Source organism: Sinohyriopsis cumingii, chromosome 14, assembly GCF_028554795.1.
Source record: "Sinohyriopsis cumingii isolate HCF-2022 chromosome 14, ASM2855479v2, whole genome shotgun sequence".
NCBI lineage: Eukaryota > Metazoa > Mollusca > Bivalvia > Unionida > Unionidae > Sinohyriopsis > Sinohyriopsis cumingii.
Window position 1 is genome coordinate 97,757,754 of NC_142974.1, and position 19,900 is coordinate 97,777,653.

The 19,900-nt window shown below is 35.6% G+C and overlaps 1 protein-coding gene across 5 annotated transcripts in view; it reads right to left on the bottom strand.

Annotated features, from left to right (window-relative positions):
• The window catches only part of LOC149784456 (pumilio homolog 1-like), a 139,033-nt gene that overhangs the window by 15,272 nt on the left and 103,861 nt on the right, over positions 1-19,900 (bottom strand). For all 5 annotated transcript variants that reach the window (XM_089932534.1, XM_089932532.1, XM_089932533.1 and 2 more), the window contains 5 exons: positions 16,058-16,192; positions 15,378-15,636; positions 13,083-13,220; positions 10,607-10,854; positions 3,695-3,778 (listed from right to left, as the gene is read on the bottom strand). In XM_089932534.1, coding sequence (XP_089788660.1) covers positions 3,695-3,778; positions 10,607-10,854; positions 13,083-13,220; positions 15,378-15,636; positions 16,058-16,192 — 864 coding nt within the window. The remainder of the gene's footprint in view (positions 1-3,694; positions 3,779-10,606; positions 10,855-13,082; positions 13,221-15,377; positions 15,637-16,057; positions 16,193-19,900) is intronic.

Genomic DNA, 19,900 nt, shown 5'->3' on the forward strand with positions numbered 1-19,900 from the left:
TACCCTCTACCTCTTACCAAATTTCATGACTCCAGGTACAACAGTTTTATAAAGTGTACTAAAAATTGGATGCAAATGAAAAAATGTGACCAAGTTTTACAACTAATGTATGTACAAAGTTGTACCCAACTGTTCTCCAGGACCTAAGAAAAAATAATGGCCTCCATTCAGTGAGCATGTAAATATGTATAATGTTTTATATGTGCAGATGCAGTCATTTTATAGAGGTGACCTAATAAAGGAAAAGGAAATGATCTTTGACAATTAAATTTAATGCTCATGTATAAGAATTCTTCAATGAAGTGTGTGTGTTTGATTTGGATTTTTAACGTGGCTTTAACAATTTTCCAGTCATATTGCCAAGATTTCTGCATTGTGGCAGTTGGAGCGACATCTTGCACTGGGGTATCAGCATCATGTCCCACCTAGTCACATTATCCAGACACCAAGACAACCAGTACTAACACTAACCTCTAAATGCTGGGTGCCGAGGCACCTGCTAGTACCATATGTAAAAATCTTTGGTATAACTTGGCTGGGGTTTGAAACCGTGACCTCCTGCATCCGAGATGGCTGTTCTAACCAATTAGGACACTGGAGTGGTTTCAAGAAAGTGAAATTGACATTAAATATAAAACAATTTTTTTAACACTTTAACCACCCCCTTTTTGTATTCCATCTGAATGAACAATTAGCAATATGACACGATTTTGGTCCCACATTACCCCTCCCCCCATTGGGGGGGGGGGGTCCTTCACCACTGGGGTTTTGACCCCTGATCTTGTGGCCCTAGGAGCTGGCCAAAAATACATTTCACAATTATAAAAAACTGCTCCTGGTGGATCTTACAATATATAACAAAATAATCATTTGAGAAATTAACAAACTTACCAAAATTTCAAACCTTATTTGGAGAATTTCACATTATTCATGCTTTTTCTCCAATAATGTTAGTGTTAAAGTAATTTTTATGTGCATGTCAGAGTTCACACAGTACTGTATATGTTTGCGTATAAGATGAATTTAGAAGAAAAAATTGACTTATCCCTGGGTCAAAGTATAAAACTGAAAAATGTTAAGTTTTCTTGTTGACTATTGTGACAAGACTACATGTTTTGCAAGCATGCTTCATTCCTTCTATTTCCATCAGATTCCATTACGTGAAGATCCATCTCGCTGAGTATAAAATGTCAACTAATCAGAATACTCTTTACAACAATCAATGTTAAATAATATATGGAATGAATCTTTACAAGGATCATTGCAGAATAGGATTAGACGGACCGTTTTTTTTAAAACCCAGCTCGGAGATATAAAAAATGGTCTACATCAAGCATCAAATTTTTCTCGTCAGGAGTAAAGCAAATTTCTGCTTTAAAATGGAGAAAAATCATGTCTGTAAATAAAACTAATAAATGCAAGCATTTATATAACCAAATATGGATAGCAGACTTTCTCATTAAATTTAAATCCTCCAGAAAGCATTTTATTCACACATTATTCCAAAAGAATACTGTACTATTGCATGAAGTAGTAATAATTAAATACTATGAGTATATGTACTAAATATAATTATTCACACATTATTATTCCAAAAGTATATTGTACTATTGCTTGAAGTAATGATTAAATACGAGTATATGCACTAAATATATGTCCAGTACTTAACATTTTGTCATTATTTTAAGGCAAAACCACTGAAGGAACATCTTGTCAATCAAATCTGGCAAAGTCTTGCCACACAGATAATCCTGAAATGGCCAATTTTAACAGGTGCACAGACATGTCACAGAAACAGGATTTCAAACCGGTACATTTTAATCAGTAGATTTACTTCTAAAATGATAGATTTATTAACAGCATCAACGTTACATTCTTCATGGGGAATGGAAAAAAAATAAGTGCCACAGTATGCATGCTTTTTATAGTTTAATAGAAACAGCAAGTTTGAACACAAAACAGATTCATATTCTGATGGCAATTTTGCAATAATAATTCATGAAAGTATACAGTCTATTAATGAAAAAAGAAGAGTTTGTCTTTTAAATTTTAACAACATCCAATAGAATTTCAAGTTTTTTTTCGCAAAATCACTGTCTGATGACCATTGATGACATTGTGATTAATAAGCTTCACACCCAACAGGCTCTCAGTAGTTTTCTGGTCCCGATTTCCTTCGATATCAATTTGCAGTTTGCAAAGAAGGGAAAACATCCTCTCCACCAGGATAAATATGCTCAGCTGGAAAGTTCCAACTTCAGTTTTCCTACTGTTGGGTTTCAGATTGCTGACTGCTCTCCAATACCCCATAACATTATGTTCACCCCCTGGAGGAAGTCTGGAGACTTGGACTAAGATGTATTCCAGTTAAATCCTCAAAGGCTTCTTTCTCTTCATGGCTCAGATCCAAAATCTACTGGCAGGTTTCACCATTGTAAATAAAAAATTATGCTTTAGACTTGAAATAAAACAACACGAAAATACAGTGTGTATTTATGGTTTTATAAATCATTTATCCCCAAACTTAATAACCTTTTAACATATTGCTTATATTTTATCAAGACTTGATTTATGTACAAGAAAACTTCAAATAGAAAAGATGCATACCTTTGAAACACAATTCAAGCTCAGAGCTTTTATTACTTGACAGCACATGCTTTAATTCTGACATTCAAGCATTCTTAAACTTTCAACTTTTCTTAGTGGTTTCTAAGCAGTTTGCCATGAATTGAATAAAATATTTAAGAGCTATCCTTAAAAATTCCTTATTAATCATTTATGACGTCACAAAAACAATTAAATATGAAGAAAAAAATCAAAATACTTACTCTATTGTGTCTGACAAAATCATTTATTCTTGTGTGGTCTCCATCTCCCACTGCCAAAGATCTGCTATTTTCATCAAAGAAACAGAAGACATCATAACCACCTTTTATTCCTTTATTATTTGTAACAACTCCCAAAAAAATATCCTGCATTTGGCCCTTAACTCATCAAAGTCCAACAATAAGGTAATAAACTGATAGCTTGGTGTGTACACATGTTAACTGATATTTAACAATTTTGATCTTATCTCCTCTGCCATGCATCATCATTGATCTATTGGTGGAAAATGTTTGGTCCCAGGAAACTGGTTCTGGCTGGTATCTTGAGCATCTTAATAAAACACGTACAAATATGCATGCATGTCTGGGTTTATAATCTTTTTAAAAAAATTCTTCCAGTTTTCAAATATAGCAGATTTCAACTATAAAACAGTACGTGGGGTAGACTGCCTTATAAATAGCATGTTTCGCCTACCACTGGTAGAATCACATGTATGGATACAGCTTTATTAAAGCCAGATGCAAATAGGTAAGATCTCTTGGACAGTTCCTCTTGTGACACCTGTCTGTCTTACCACTCTCAACACCATCATCAGAACATACTGATGGTATATGCTTCTGTAACTGCTTATGTTGCTGGCTGCATCAGCTCCATTTGATGTTTAGCATTTAGAGAAAAAACACTAATGTTTGAGTTGTGCACATGGTAGCAGTTTAACCATTCATGCAACCAACCACTGTTGTTGGCATATTCTTGTTCTTTTCTGTTTAATATGATAAATATTTAAAGATTTTACACAGCTTCTTGACACTGGCCACTGGTGAGGGTCACTTGTACTAAACACAAATAAGGCAAAAGGTCAACCTACCCATCACACATCTGGCAGACCTCCTCTATTAGCATGGCTTTCTCTGCTCTGGACGAGTGAGACACACACTTCTCTACCACATTACTGAAAAAGGAATTAAATATAATTAATTTGGCCAACTTTGGTGCTAAATGATCCTACAAGAGCCCATGTGGACCGATATAGAGATCCTCTCAGGATTTTATCATGATGGGTATTTCCCCTCTTGTCACAAAAATGGGGGGGGGGGGAGCGAGGACGAACAAAATAGGAGTGGTGGTGAAAACAACCACAATTCAATATTTACACAACTCTTTAACATCCATCTCTCTCTCCCTCTTCCTGTTCAATTCTGCAGGACCGCTACTGAAATTAAAATCTTTCAAAGGTGTAAACTCTAGCTCTATAAGCATTACTCTGTTGACTGTACCTGAGCTTAATGTTTCTTATCTGTGCATGAAGATTGCTCTGTACAGAGAACCCCCTTTTCACAATCTGCCATCTGAAGGTGTATATACATAGCTTAGTTAGGTGGAATTCTCTATGGCTGTTGTGTACAATTTTCCACAGCTCACAGGTTTTGTCTTCGAGATACTTCTGCTCCAAAATAAGATTTTTCATATACATAAGCTTTGACGAAGTTTAACTTTTTTGGAATTGGCACTCTACTGATGACTGTGCAAAATTTACATTTTCATAATGATCCATTAGGGTTTCAAGTCCATTAATGCCACAGTCTACTTTTTCAAACCGGTATATTGACCAAACAAATAGCTTTACTTCTTAATTTCATTTCTGGATTCTTATGTAATAGATTTATTGCAACATTTCTGCTATGGCTATATGGTTGTCGAGCACAAGATTCTAAATTGAGAAGAGAAAAGAAATGAAAAGTTCAATCTACTTTTAAGCATGTACATCAGGCTCTTATATAACACCAATTTTGAGTTCAAAATCACTCTCAGTTATCTCCATAAACACTTTTCTTGCTTTAATAATCTGATATACTTCTTAACTTTAAAAATAAATTGCCTTCATCACAAAGATCAACCCATATTTGCCAAAGGAATTCATCATATAAAGATGAACCATACTGGGACTGCCATTTTGGGTCTTTTAGATAGCCCATATTGTAAGTGCACTTCTGTAAAAATTTCCTTAATGCAAGGTTCCAATTGCAACAACAACAGTTATGGGCCCTATATGCAAATCAAATTTAGTTTAACAATCATGCAAGTCAAGCTGAAGAAACCAGATGAGGAAAAGATATGAACAAATACATGTTGTGACAAGCGCTTCGTGGGTGAGTGAATAAAAATATAATGCAGAGAGTATATTTTCATAGCTACAACTTGATATTAATTTGCAGGAATTCTCGTTCATCGGCTCTTTCCAAGTGCATGAATTCAAAACAATTATGTGTGAATCATGCGATCACTTGCCTCTGGAGGATCTCTGTTATCACTCACCTGCTTAAACAATTGAAACCAAGAAGGGTTAAGCAGCATTTAAAAGAACAACCCTTATGTAAATGTTTTCTTATGATTTCTATAAAATTTTACGCACGTTATGTATGTTATTAGTATGATACATAGATAAAAATGCATTTTGCTCAGTGGATGGAAACTGTGTGAGTGTCATCACGATTTTTAACATAGCTTTAACAATTGTTCAGTTATATTGCTATGATGTCTGCAGTGTGGCAGTTTAAAGTGATGTCTATCACTGGGACATCATCCAGCAGACATATAGCATGATATTCCACCCAGTCACATTATCCAGACACCAGTCTGACCATTCCTAACACTGACTACTTAATGCTGAGTGCCAAGCAAGGCAGCTGTTAGTGCTATTTTTACAAGTCTTTGGTATGACCCGGACGGGGATCAAACCCACCATCTCCTGCATCCGAGGCAGACGCTCTAACCAACAAGCCACCGGAGCAGTGATGTGGATGGAAAGAACAAGTCTGATATGGATTAGCAATGTTGAGACCATCAGACCAAACCACGTTCCTATGCCATATCAGAGTTCTTTCCCATGACTCAGAATTAAAGACCTATGTGGTTTTCCATTTATTACAAATCACCATTATATTCACATTCTTTTAAAAGAATGAATTATATACTTGGCATTTAAATAAAGATATTTTACAACACGAGGCCTGCCAACAGTAACAAGGCCATCTCAGCAAGGCAGCTGAATTTTGCCACAAGTTTGACCCGTTTTCAGTAAGGTGTAACAAAAGTTTGGTATTTGGAACTGATGATAAACATTCTGTTCAGCTTAAAAGTTTGTGAAGTACATGTATGCCTAATTTACCTCTAGTACAGCTGCACAAGCTCAAGCTATAAACCCTATGCAGCTCATTAAACTGTTGCTATCTCTGAACTTGGTCTAATTATTTGAAATTTTTTCAATATCACATAACAGCAATTATCTCATACAAGACATACTCAAATCAACATATGATGTCCAATAAATGTTACTGTGTTTCAACCTGCTTTTATTCACAAGAATCTGAATATTCCTTTTTATTCTTCTGTACGGAGTATTGAAACTTTTCAAGATGCATATTTTCCCTTTTGTCTTCAACATATATTGCTTGCTGAATGCCATTTAAAAAATGTAAAATAATAATCAACAGTTTGATTATGCAGACAATTCCATGAACAAATATGTGCAGTTTAAATCATCAAAGTATAGTCTGGTTTCCTCTTTACTAAATCTAATATGAAACCCAGATCCAAATCAAATGCGGATCAGCCAATTATCCGGATTTTACCTCAACAACTTATTTACATAGTTTTTGCTTTCGTCCTCATTTTTAAGAGTCATTTTCTTATGATTAAAGGCAAAATCCTAAGGGTTGGCAGATCTTCAACTCCTATGTATGTAATCTGGACTGTGTATGTGACCTGGACAAGGTCTAGATATATACTGTGCAGTTGCATCATGGGTCAGTCTGCACAGCAGATACAGATTTACTTTTCAACTTTGAATTTTAAAAAATGTATGCATGGTACATATGAATAGATTTAATTTGCAGTCCAAGACAATTAGATTTTTTCCTTACTTCTCAAATGGAACATGGATTTTGGATGAGTAGTGACCCTTCTTCATACACTCTACTTCCAAACAACTTTCTGGGCAAATTTCACAGACTAACTGTAATTAAATACATTCAATTTTACAGAAAAAATCAGACCTGCCAACAAGTCCTGTAAGGCAGTTGATTTTTTTTCCCTGTTAGTTGGACCAGTTTTCAGTAAGGTGCAACAAAATGTAACGTACTACTAGTGTCAAGCTGGAAAATGTGAATTTAAATGTACAGACATATGATCAAGACTGATGTACTACTTATGGTAAACATTGTGTTTGTAAATTTTACTTTAACCTTGATTACCTCCAGTAGTGTTTTACATGCCACATCCACCCACCTCATATAATGGCAATTATTGCTACTGCAAGTGGCGAAAGAGCCTAATTTGGGTATAAAAAGTGTAATCTATAAATTACATTCCAGAGTTACAGCATGTATGAAGATGTATTTTTATGACAAACCTGATTATGCAGCTGGTGAAAATTCTGGTCACAAAGGGCAAAATCGATATGAATTAGAACCAGAATACAAACACAATATACTGAAAAATTATTTATATTCAGAACTCACTTCGACTACTCTACAACTTTCGATGAATGATCGTGATCTGGATTTCTGCAATAAGCATGGTCAGATGTTCAGTGTTGTTTAAAATTACTCTCCCATTTTTCTTTTAAAGTTTTTTATTGTTATTGTTGGGTTTAATGCCATTTTTCAGCACAGGATAGGCTATACATGGCGGCCATTGGCCAAACCCAAGACTCGAACCCATACAGAGGTGAGATGGCAATCATCCATAACAGTGAGCACTTTAGACCATTTGGCTACTCAGGGCCCATACTTTTAAAGTTTGTAAAGTGGTGTTAATTTGTCACCTTTTCTGATCCGAAGTGTTTTTAAGTTTGAAAAGATCCATCTGCTCTAACATTTTCCATCATATAACATCCACAACTTTCAACGCAATGTGTTTCACTTAACATCTGGCACTATTTTCTTTACAAATATAGATTGGTTCAAAAACTGACTCGCTTATCAATAAAATGAATCTATTAGGTTAAGTTTATTTTTGAAGAAACCCATGTTTTCTCAGAAATGGGTCATATACAGCTACTATAAATAGCTAATAATGAATGTACTCTTTATGCTATTCTTTTGCACCAGACACCTTTTTAAGAATATTCTTAAACTTGTATGAGTGGAATTAAGATGATTATAAAAAGACAAAACAACTTTTTATTGCTTTGTTTTTATTTGACTTTTCAATGAGGCCAAAAAATTGTAAACCATATGCAGTCTCATGGAAAACAATTTGGTGAAAAAAAGCATAGTGATTACATCAAAAGTGTAACCGTTGGCATGTATCCATCTATTCTTCAGCAATAAAAAGATTTCAGATTAGCTGCTGTAGTACACATTATTTGTGGGGCCCTGAGTGGCCAAGTAGTCTAAAGCGCTCTCTGTTACGGATCACTGCCATCTCACCCCTGTCTGCGTGGGTTTGAGTCTCGGATTCAGCCAATGTGGGTATTTGAGAAAGCTTGCCAGTAGCTTCTCATGGGTCAGTGGTTCTTTCCGAGGTTTTCCCGGCTTCTTCCTCCACCATTAATACTTGCTGCCATGTATAGCCTATCGTGTGCTGAAAAATGGCGTTAAACCCTACAACAACAACACATTGTTTGTCAGCTTGACACCAATTACATTTTTTGATAAAGCAGACATTACAAATTTTGGTGAAAACCCCACGCAATAACAATCATCCATTCGGAAATAGTGACACAATTTTAAGACAGTTGTTATCGCAGTCATAAAAAGATGTACGACTGGCACAGATTTCATTTAGGACCAACTAGGCATCATGTGTCTATTGGTGAAAACACCATGCTGATTTACCATCCATTTAGGAGAAAAAGAAATATGGATATTTTCAAACTATGACTTACTGAGTATTAGATAAACACCATTTAGGACCAACTAGACATCACAGTCTTCTAGTGAAAGCCTCATGTTAATGTGAAGAAATAAAACGATTTTCAAGACGACATTTGTATGGCAGAAAAATTGAATGCCAGATCAAGACCATTGTCATTTAAAACCAAGTGGATATAATACAAATTATGGTGAAAACCCCACATCAATACTTTTCCAGGAGAGTTCTGGCAAGATTTTCAACCATGGTGGTCATATTGAGTGTCAGATCAGCATCATTTTTATTTAGGACCAACTAAAGCATCTTAGTTAAAACCTGAGTCTGATATGCCCATCCATTCAGGAAGAGTAGCAATAAGAAAATTTTCAAGATGGCTGCCATGGTGACCATTGATACCATTTTCAATTCAGAGCGCTAAACATCCGAATCAGTTTTTCTTTAAAAACCCTACTCTGATAATGACCATCCATTCTGGAGCAGGAATAGCAAGATTTTCAAGTGGTCATATTGGAACTCCGTTAAGTACCAATTTATTTAGGACCAATCAGACATCACAAGAAGTCTTCATGTGAAATCCTCAAAAAGACATGACCATCAATGTAGCAACAGTGGTGAGAAGACCCTGAAGGCAGCTGATGTGGCTGACATACTAAAAGGCACGCTCTTTATTTAAGATCAACTAGACATCATAAGAAGTCTTTCAGTTAAAACTCCATGTTGACAAAAGCATTCATTCAAGAAGTGCAAGGACAAGATTTTCAAGATGGCTGCCATATTGGAGGTTAGATCAGCACCTTTCATTTACGACCAACTAGACATTATATAGTCTTTTAGTGAAATTGCACAAGATACAACCATCCAAGAGGTCACAATAACAAGATTTGCAAAATGGCCATGTTGGCAGCAATATTGGATATCCAAAAATCATCATTTTGATAAAGGCCAAATAGACTATGGATGAATGTGTGTGCTCCTGTGCATTATTTAATTTATATTGTTGGTGTTTTTTAATTCATTATATGCAATGGATAATTGTATTACAGACTTGACTTATGTCCAAAATCAAGTTCATGTTATTCCTGACTTTAGACACTGATGTTTTTATTTTGTAAACAACATTACATAGTTAATATTTCTCAAGGAGTGTGGGTTGAATATTAGGATTATTACCTTAGTCTGGGTCAAAGAAGGCAACTGTGTGAAATTTGGATTTTTAAAATAGCTTTAACAATCAAGTCATATCGCTGTCTGTAATGTGGCAGTTTCTAGTGATATCTAGCACTGGAACATCATGAAGCGGAAATTTAACATCATATCAAGGAAATTATGTTTACCATGTTTTTTATTATAATTTTAGCAACAGGCCTTGTCTAATTATAACTTAGGGTGAACTTCAGTCCTACGTCCTGGCTCTTCTTGTGTCTTAGCTTTCTATATAATCCTGTTTACTTGAGAACTTATTCATTCCTACAACAACATCTGAAGCAGAAATCAGACTTATTGTTGTTTTCACTATTTCATTTGGATGAATTTATTTATTCAGATTATTTATTCACAGGAATTACAAAGTGCTCTTAAAAAAATTGAACAGAAACATTGATTTGGAATTATAGTCAATACACACATGGACATCTTTGATTATATTACTGTGATTAATCTGAAGACTGTTGGTACATCATACTTCAGGCCACTGGTACATTAAGGACTACAGGCATAACAACACCTTCAGTGCTGTATCTCAATTCGACAACCACTGGAATTTAATCAGAACTTTAGTAGGACTGGGATTTAATTCACTAAGCTCCAATTTTGTTGCTGCAAAGGAAGAAGTATCCTTCAATTTCTCTTTCCCATCCACCCCCACTTGTAAGATGGAAACGAAGAAACATACATTATACAATACCTTGCAAATTTATGCTGACTCAGCAACAGCACCTTGCCTCGGATCATGGATACAATTTTGCTTTTGTCTTCAGGCCGCCCATGTTCCAGAACATGCTGTACCACATAGTTCCCATATTGGTCCTGAACCAGGCGCTCTGTATGCTCATGCAACTCTTCAAGAATGGGTGTAGTCTGTTCTTGTGTGCAGTGTTCCAAGATTCTCTGAATAACTCGGCAACCATAAGGATGTGTTGATAGGGGATATACCTAAAACAGAAAATAATAGTATTACTTTTCTGGTAAGAATCCAAGTGCAACTTGCATTACTTTACCACTTGTGTCTGTTTTGTTGTACTACTAAGATTAATATTGTCTTCAAAGAAATGTTATGACAGCAACATCTGTGAGAATACTTAATCAACTGAGTAATGAAAGTATCCTCTAATGTAATGAAAGCCTGCTACACTTTGGGGCTCTTGTGGAAAACTGAAGAATTAATTATTGATGTTATATTCACCATGCATCCGCAGCAAAGGTAACTGAAAGGATGCAGTGGCTACATCAATAAGCACCAGTTTATCAGTTGAAAACCATCAATACACTATAAACACTTGCCGCAGCAAATACAAAATCCAAGTGAACACCAGAAAACTGATAAAATCATTTCAAAAACATGCCTATGTTTAGTTAAAATGAACTATTTTAGATGCCTTGCTTGAGGGTTAAGGAAAAATATTATTGATTTTGTTTCAGGTTGAAAGGTCACTGCGACTACAAAGAGACAAATGGCAGAGGTAGAATTTAACTTTAAAAAACTACTTGCACTTTTCATGACTATAGAGATAAACAAATTAGCAACATCCTGTAAGTACTTTCTTGTAACCATTGCAATTATTGTCAAAGCAATCCAGAGGTCTGGGAATAATGTTTGTGTGATTAGGATTTTTAATGTAGCTTTTAACAATTATTCAGTCATAACGCTACAATGTCTGCAGCGTGGCAGTTTATAGTGATGTCTAGCACTGGGGCATCATGCCGCAGACACTAACACTAACCTGTTAATGCTGAGCGCCAAGAGAGGCAGCTGTAATTACCATTTTTGCAAGTCTTTGGTACAACTTGGATGGGGTTCGAACCCACAACCTAATGCATCCAAGGTGGATGCTGTAACCACTAGGCCACGAGAGTGGTCCTGGGAAAATGAGAAATTACCAGTGCAATACTTTTCATAGATTTTTTATTAGGTCCTTCATGCACATGTAAAACAGCCATGGGACCAATTGTTTGGTACAATGATATAATTTACACTGGAGGGACACTAGCTGAAATTTAGCATACCCAATATTTCCCAGTTTTCTGAGAAGTTGAAAAAAAGTTATAATATAATTATTTGACAATTTGATGAAAGATGTGTCAAATTATGCCATGTTATTTAACTGTTTAGCTTTGTTTGTCACTGCCCACCCCTGCTTCCCCATCTTTTGCCACCGGGTACAGTAATGTCATCTAGATCAATCATAAAAGCCCAAAGTACAATTCTTAGACAAGAAAGACAACAAGAACAGCTAAATTGTTTTCTGCAGTAGAGCTTTAACTTCTCTTTTAATTCAACTGTCCTGCAAACTGCTTCTTAGCTTTGTCAGAAGCTCAATCATCTGCCTCAAGATGTTGGAAATTTTGAGCATTAAAAGACCAAGTGGGGTACACTCCACTCGTTTAACATGCATTGCATGTGTATGCACTGATGGCTGCCCCATCTGTAGCTCAATGAGGGTTGGACATTCATTGAAAGTCACAAAAGACTATAGGACAAGGAAGAAGGATCCTGCTGTGACCTGATTATCACCAAAGGACCAATCCATTCCCATGAATTGTCTATGGCACTTACAAATTTAGAGAAGTCATGTGCATTCATGAGGTGCCCAGGAAAGGAAGTTGCCTGGTTCCACTAAAAGAGTGGGGTGGATTAATAACACTTGTTAGAAAGAGTCAAGCTCCTGAGAGGGAATCGGCTGCACTTCCCGGCAGATTAAGTTGCCCATACTCAGTAGCATCTCCTGCCTTCCCAATGCAAGCAGACCTGGAATTTAGAAAGGACAGCTTGTTTTAAGCAGAGTTCCCCAAAATGAGTCTAAAAGATCTAGACCATCTGACCCGTCATTGCACATGTCACTGGGTAGGAGGCACTATGAATTTTTACATTATAAAATCTGACTTATTTCCACTCTCAATGTTCATCAAGATGCATTCAAATTTCATTTGCAACCATTCTACATTATTTGTTTCACCAGTAGAAATGTACATTTCATGGTCTATAGCAGAGGTGGGCAAAATATGGTTCGAGCTGGATCCGGTTTTATTCATTAATTTTACAATATAGGGTGTGACTTTAAAAACTGCTTGTCCAGCCTATGCCCTGGAGGAAGTTGCCCACGCCTGGTCTATAGCTTTTCAAGTACGCGACTTGTGTAAAACAGTTTAAGTTTAATTTCTACCTGTCCCTTGAAGGCATCAATAATAAACTGCAGATGTTTCGGGTCCACACACTCAATGCACTTCTGTACAACATGGTTTCCATTCTGGTCTTTTACACATTTCAACACGTGGCCATCCAACTCCTTAACTATCTCAACCTGCAAGAAAATAAAGTATATCAAGTAACATATTGGATGATATTACATTTCTAAAAATATTTTTCTTAAAGAGTAGAAAGCTAGGAAATTAAATAATCCTTTATAAAGAGTGTATCCCCAAGGTGCAAAAGACAAAAAAATCTCCTTGATGTAAAAATAAGGATCAGACTCAGTAAAAAAAAAAAACTTAGGAAAGTTCACATTTGAAGAAACCTGTCCGTTTTCTTGGAAATGAGGGTCATATACAGTTCCTGTAAATAGCAAATAAGCAAAGTACCCTCAATGCTCTTGTTATGCAGCAGTCACATTTTAAGTATATTCTCAAATGTATACGAGTCGAATTAACAAGATAATAAAATGACAACCTTTTATTGCTTCATTTGGTATTTGCTTAATGTAGCAAAAAAGCATGATTACGCCAAAAGCGTAATGGTTGGCACGTATGTTAATCATGTAGACACTGTGCATCACAAAATACAAGCAGTTTAGAGCATACAAGGTACTCCGCTAAAGTCTGTCTGGTTCCCTGACCAACTTAACGAATTTAATATAAACCCCAGATCGAAATCAAATAAGGACAAGCCAGTATCTGGATTTTACCACAAACAATCAATCATATTTCCTTATGCCCTTATTCCTAAAGTCTCTATTTTAAGAATAAAATCCCACTTTGGAAAAATGTTAAAATTTTATTTAAAAAATAGAGGATCTCAGATGGACGACGATTTAATATTAAATTTATGAAACGAGTTTATTAACTGCCAGCTTTTACGTGCCTTGGTTAAAGCTTATTGAGAGAGAAAGAAAAAATTGTTTTTATTTATTCTGACCAAATTTCACTTGTGCAAAAAAAAAATGGACTCGAATAAAGCTGAACGTTTCAAAGTAGATTATACCTTTTTTGACAAATTATATAAACCAAAGAACAAGTGTCCTTCAGAATAAATAGAACATTTTTCAAAGACAAAAATTATTTTCCAATGGCGAATATTTAATGCTTGTGGTGTGACACTGTTTGATACAGTACCGGTTAGAGTACAGTAGACAATCCATGTTTACCTTAAGTGTCACTTGTGCAGCTAAACACTATATTGTTGCAGTATTCATGTGAAAGGATTATTACTGGATGAAGAAATTCCCATGTTTACTTTAATGTATTTGTGACCAGATATTTGCATTATCTATTTTTGAACAGTAGACTAAACAAGACAAATTTCATTTAAAGTCAGAATTGCACCACATATTTACCATGTGGTTGGATCAAGTTATGTCACTTGGGAGACCAGTTGATGTCCATATACTTCGTGAAATGAGATCGAGTTTATTTGCTTCTACATGTTAACCTTTAACCTACGATTGTATATAGCGTAGATTCCATCTTTAAGTTATGATGCCCCCACCCCTCCAAACACCTATTAACTGAGCAATATCATTATTTTTTACTTGTTTTTGGATGGGATATACCTTGGCCATATTCAGACTGACGAGACCATTTCCCCCCAATTCCCTTTTGTGACAAGTTGAAAATCGGCCACCAAAATGTTCACAGTGAAAAAAAAAAATTCCCACAGCCAATCAGTAAAAAGAATACTGCACAAGGATTTCATGGGCTTATTTATGTAACACATCATATGAAAAATATGAAACTGCACATCCTATAGGAATACTCTACCAACTATGTAATATTACAAAATATGCAAGTGAATACAATCAAGCCAATAGTGAAGGAAGGTAATCTTGAGCCCACGAGTGATACTAATAATAGTACATCTGTATATGTACCATTATTCTGGATATATTCACAAGCATTCTCTGTGGAAACATTTGTACAAAATGGTGTCCAGAGAAACAGCAGATTCCACAGATACTGTACACTGAGATAATCTTGGAGCAAGATACAAGGCAAGGTTTAAATTTAAACTGCAATGAAAATTTTAATTATACAGACAACAGGTTCTTTATGAAAATGAACCACACAAACTTGCTTAGTAAGGACAAATCTTAAGTACGTCAAAAGTGATCAAATGGAAGCCAAATTTGTGATACTAGGGCCACAAGGATGGGTGAACAATACTATAAACCCTCCACATAGCATGGTGTATGTATATTTGTGCTTGTGATGGATATTTTATCTCAACTGCTCTTTGCAAAGATTACCTGCATATCAGGTGGTATAGACTCCAGGGCTTTCTGAATTACTCTGCAGCCATACATTTGCAAGGCTAGGGGAAGAACATGACCTCGTAAACGCTGGGCAAGGGTTTGCTTTTGATCTGATGTCCCAAACTCAAAAAACTTCTGGATCACATAGTTCCCAAACACATCTGTCATAAGGCTGTATGCTGATGCTAAGATCTCATTAAACACCATTGTTTTCTCTTGGGGTGTGGCTCTCTCCAGTTTCTGCTGAATGAACCTGTTAACATACAGATAAGAACTCCCTATATCTCTAGTTTTTCAGAAAATACACATTAATATAATGAACATGCATATCACTTTTCCACCATTTCAAACGAAAATCAAATTCATTTGAGACATGCAAATTGTAGATAGCAGTTTCTGGGCCATTTGACAACTGAATGTACAGGGGTTGAGTTGTGGTCTGGAGGCACTTTTCCAAGAACTATGAGTATTGATCAAATTGTAATTGCACAGGTCAACATAAAACATTAGGAAGAGTTTTGATTACCCCCACTATCCATATTAAACCTTTTTACATCCCTATCTTTAAATTTTTTTTATTTAATCATTTATACATAAATTAAAATTTCAAGAAATAAAAGGCAAATAAATTAGATGGCATCTGAACTTTCCCAAAACCCAACAGCATTAATTACCTGGATCCATGCTGATCCTGTGAAAACTCCACAACATGGTTGACCAAATCCTTCAACTGAAGATTAGGTATGCGATTATTGCGAAAATCTTCAAGGAGACGACTTCTGCCAGTGACTTCTTTTGACATACTAGCACTGTAATGAAAGACCATATGGTTATGTAAAAAAATTCAAAGTGAATTAGGAACTAAAATCATTAACAGTTGTCTGTAGTTTTGAATACATTCACTTCACATAAATATGCAGATATTGCTAATCTTCTTCAAACTTGTTCGAGACTGGAATTACACAGCTCACGCAAACCACCTACATCAAACTCTATTCAGAAACTGTCTCTGAAATAACTTGGAAAGCCCATTAAATGCATGACTACCTCATAGATTTATGCAAAGATGATGCTTATAATCAAACTCGTCCAACAGCTTAAAAATACAAGTCCATTATCAAAACCTGCTCACAAATATTGTATCCGGGATTCGTGTACAAGCACCTGCCATCTGAAGCCACCATCTTTTTAAGCATCTTCAGTGCAGGATTTTTCTTGCACATTTGGTAATGTGGCAAGGGCCCATCTATTTGGCAAAAAATTATGAAAACATTTTCAGGAGTAATTAAAAAGGCCTCATTTAAAATATTAAAAGTGTTAAATAAAAATACATATCTGATCATCGATGTAAGAACCACCAACAAAAACAACAATGCAAAAGATCATACTTTTTGACTTAGGCCCATTTACATTGGAATTGAGGTCTACTCATGACCATTAAAAATTAAAATTAAAAAAATGCATACAATCAAAGTAGTTGTTAAGTTACATCAAGCTCTGCAATCAGGCGTGAGATCACTGCAATAATATATGCAGGCACTGCTCAGATGCAAACTTGGCTGGAATATTGATGTCCTTAATAACAATTTTACAAAGATTCTTGAAGTTTAAATATATCAAACACAGTAAAACCTGTTATGAGAGACTGCCCCTTCTGCCAAAGAAAAATGTCTCTCAAGACAGGTGCTCTCTCATAACAGATTTGTACAAAAATAACCAGTTTCCAAGGTCCAGTTTTTGGACAATTTAAAGAAAACTAACCACAATCGCTATACGTATATTCTATTCTTTATTAATAGTTATTAAAATTTTGTATGCGTTCAACTAAAAACAAAATTATACAGTCCTACCCACTTATATCGATATCACTCATGTTGACAAGCCACCTATTTCAACAAAAAAGCAAAGTCTCGGTCCCTTGATCTACTATTACTACTAAAATTGTCATGCTTATGTCGACATTGAGATAAAAAATAAACGTACTTGTCGACAGAAGCGTTGGTCCCAGCTTTAACAAATCCTTTATTTTCTAATCATTTATTTCAACAAGCTGCCAGTTCCGACCCATACTTTGTTCAACAATTAGTTGATCTTGCCGCCACGCTTTAACGTCATGGTCAGAAGGAAAGAGAGAAAGAAAGAAAAAACAGGCTTTTGTTTGGTCCTATAAAGTTGGCCTCTCACAGAGACTTAAATAAAAGCAATAAAATCTGATAGATTCTTGTGTTTTCCAAAGTGATTGGTGATTAAAACAAGTTTATTGTGCTGTGACAGTTTCCTTTTAAACTTTATTTAGCATATGTCAATGTATACAATATTATACCTTCATTAATCATATCAGCCGCATATCTCCTATTCGCTTTTATGTACTTTTCAAGAAGACTTATGTAACTAAATACATGTACTGTTTAAACCAACTTGTTGACATGTTTTCATTTCCCTGTGAATAGCCCCATCCCCTTGGTAGCCTCAATAAGATGGGAATAGGCTGAGCAAAATCTAGGACAATCTAAGTACATGTACTTGAAGCATGTAAATAACTACTATGCAACCATGTGCTTAAACCTACATCGAATATCGTAGTGCATGTTTTTCATATCAGGATGTGATCGATGCAATATTTTATTGTGGATTTTATTACATAAAGGTAACTAAAATGTAATTTGTCAATATAAAAGTGTATTTCACACTGGTTTTGTCTTCATGTACTCAAAATTTCCATTTGTTTTCTCAAAGTGTAAATGCTACTCACTTATGACAGGTCACCCCTTACTGATGAATTTAACTTGTACTTTTTTCCCCAGACCCCACCCCCAACACAAATCTCGACATAAATGGGTAGGACTGTATAGCCTAAGAAATATACTTACCTCTGAATATCACATGTACATGTATTGGCATATGAATCGTTTCTCCTTTAAAACACCCTAAATTTCTTTTACTGATGTTTAAACTGCAATTTGTGAGTGGTCTGCTCTTTTTTTACTTTTTAAAGTTACAGCAATTTTCTCCAGCATTAAAATTGGTCTCTTTTAGTTGGAGGTACTTCCAATATTATTAAGGTACTAGGTGTTAACATTATTAGTGCTCAGTTTTGGTTGTTGTTGTAATAGGGTTCAATGCCATTTTTCAACACACAATAGGCTATACATGGCGGCCAGTATAGATGGTGGAGAAAGAACCCAGGAAAACCCCAGTAAGAACCACTGATCCACAAGACGCTACCAGCAAACTTTCTCATATATCCACATTGGCCGAGACCTGAACCCACGCAGACAGAGGTGAGATGGCAGTGATCCGTAAATGGCGAGTACTTTAGACCAATTGGCCACACAGGGCCCCTGTGCTCAGTTGTAATATCAACTATAAAGACAGTTTTGACAAGGTGTGATGCTGCCTAAGAATGAAACGCTGCATTATGTCGTTCATGTACTCATCTCTGGAGGATTCTGTATTTTGTCTTTTTCTAATCCATCTGAAATTATTTGTGAAACATTTCTGCTCTAACATGCGTATCAAATAGAATCCGTTTGCCTGTACTTTAAGCACCAGTAACTACAGACTGGTTCTATTCCAATAAGAATCAGAACAAAGAATCTGAAAGCAGAGATTTAAAACCATTCTGTTTTGTCTGAACTATGCCATACAGCTGCTATAAATAGAATAATATTAGTGTTGGGAAAGTACATGCAGGTCTATTGTAATCTTCTACAAAAACCATTAGACATGACATATAGCCTACTATATATATATATATATATATATATATATATATATATATATATATATATATATATATATATACTGGTTCTCTAACAAACATGAATGATAACAATGAATCCGAGGTCAAAAGTTTAAAGGTAGAAACCGCGCGTTTCTTGGAAACAGGACAGCTGCTATAAATAGAACATTAATACTGTTATGAAAGTGCATTCAAGTCTGCAGGTAAGTGTACTCTTATGTTAGAAGCTGTCTTTTCCAGAATATAATGTGACATTAATGGGATGTAAATAGAAATGACAAAACTGATTTTTTTTTCTTGACAGGGGATATACCGAAATAGCGCAATCCATATACAGGCAAGTGTAAGGAGCAATTTAGTGAAAAACAGCACGATGATATTGCCAAAAGCATAATGGTTATCGTGTGCGCGTGTCCTAACACTAACCTGTTAATGCTGAGCACTAAGAGAGGTAGCCGTTAGTATCATTTTTGTAAGTCTTTGGTATGACTCGGCCGGGGATCGAACCCACGATCTCCCACATCTGAGGCGGATGCTCTAACCACTAGGCCAACGGAGTGGTCTTGCATGTATTGTATATCAGATTTGTACGATCTGTATTGAGGAACAACATCATAAAAAATCTTAAGTGAAAACCCCATGATGATACAACCAACCAATTAATTAGTACCGATAACAAGATTATCAAGCTGGCTGCTATACTGAACATCAGACTGTTACCATTTTCATCTGGACCAATCAGATATCACAAGAAGTCTTTCAGTGAAAACCCCAT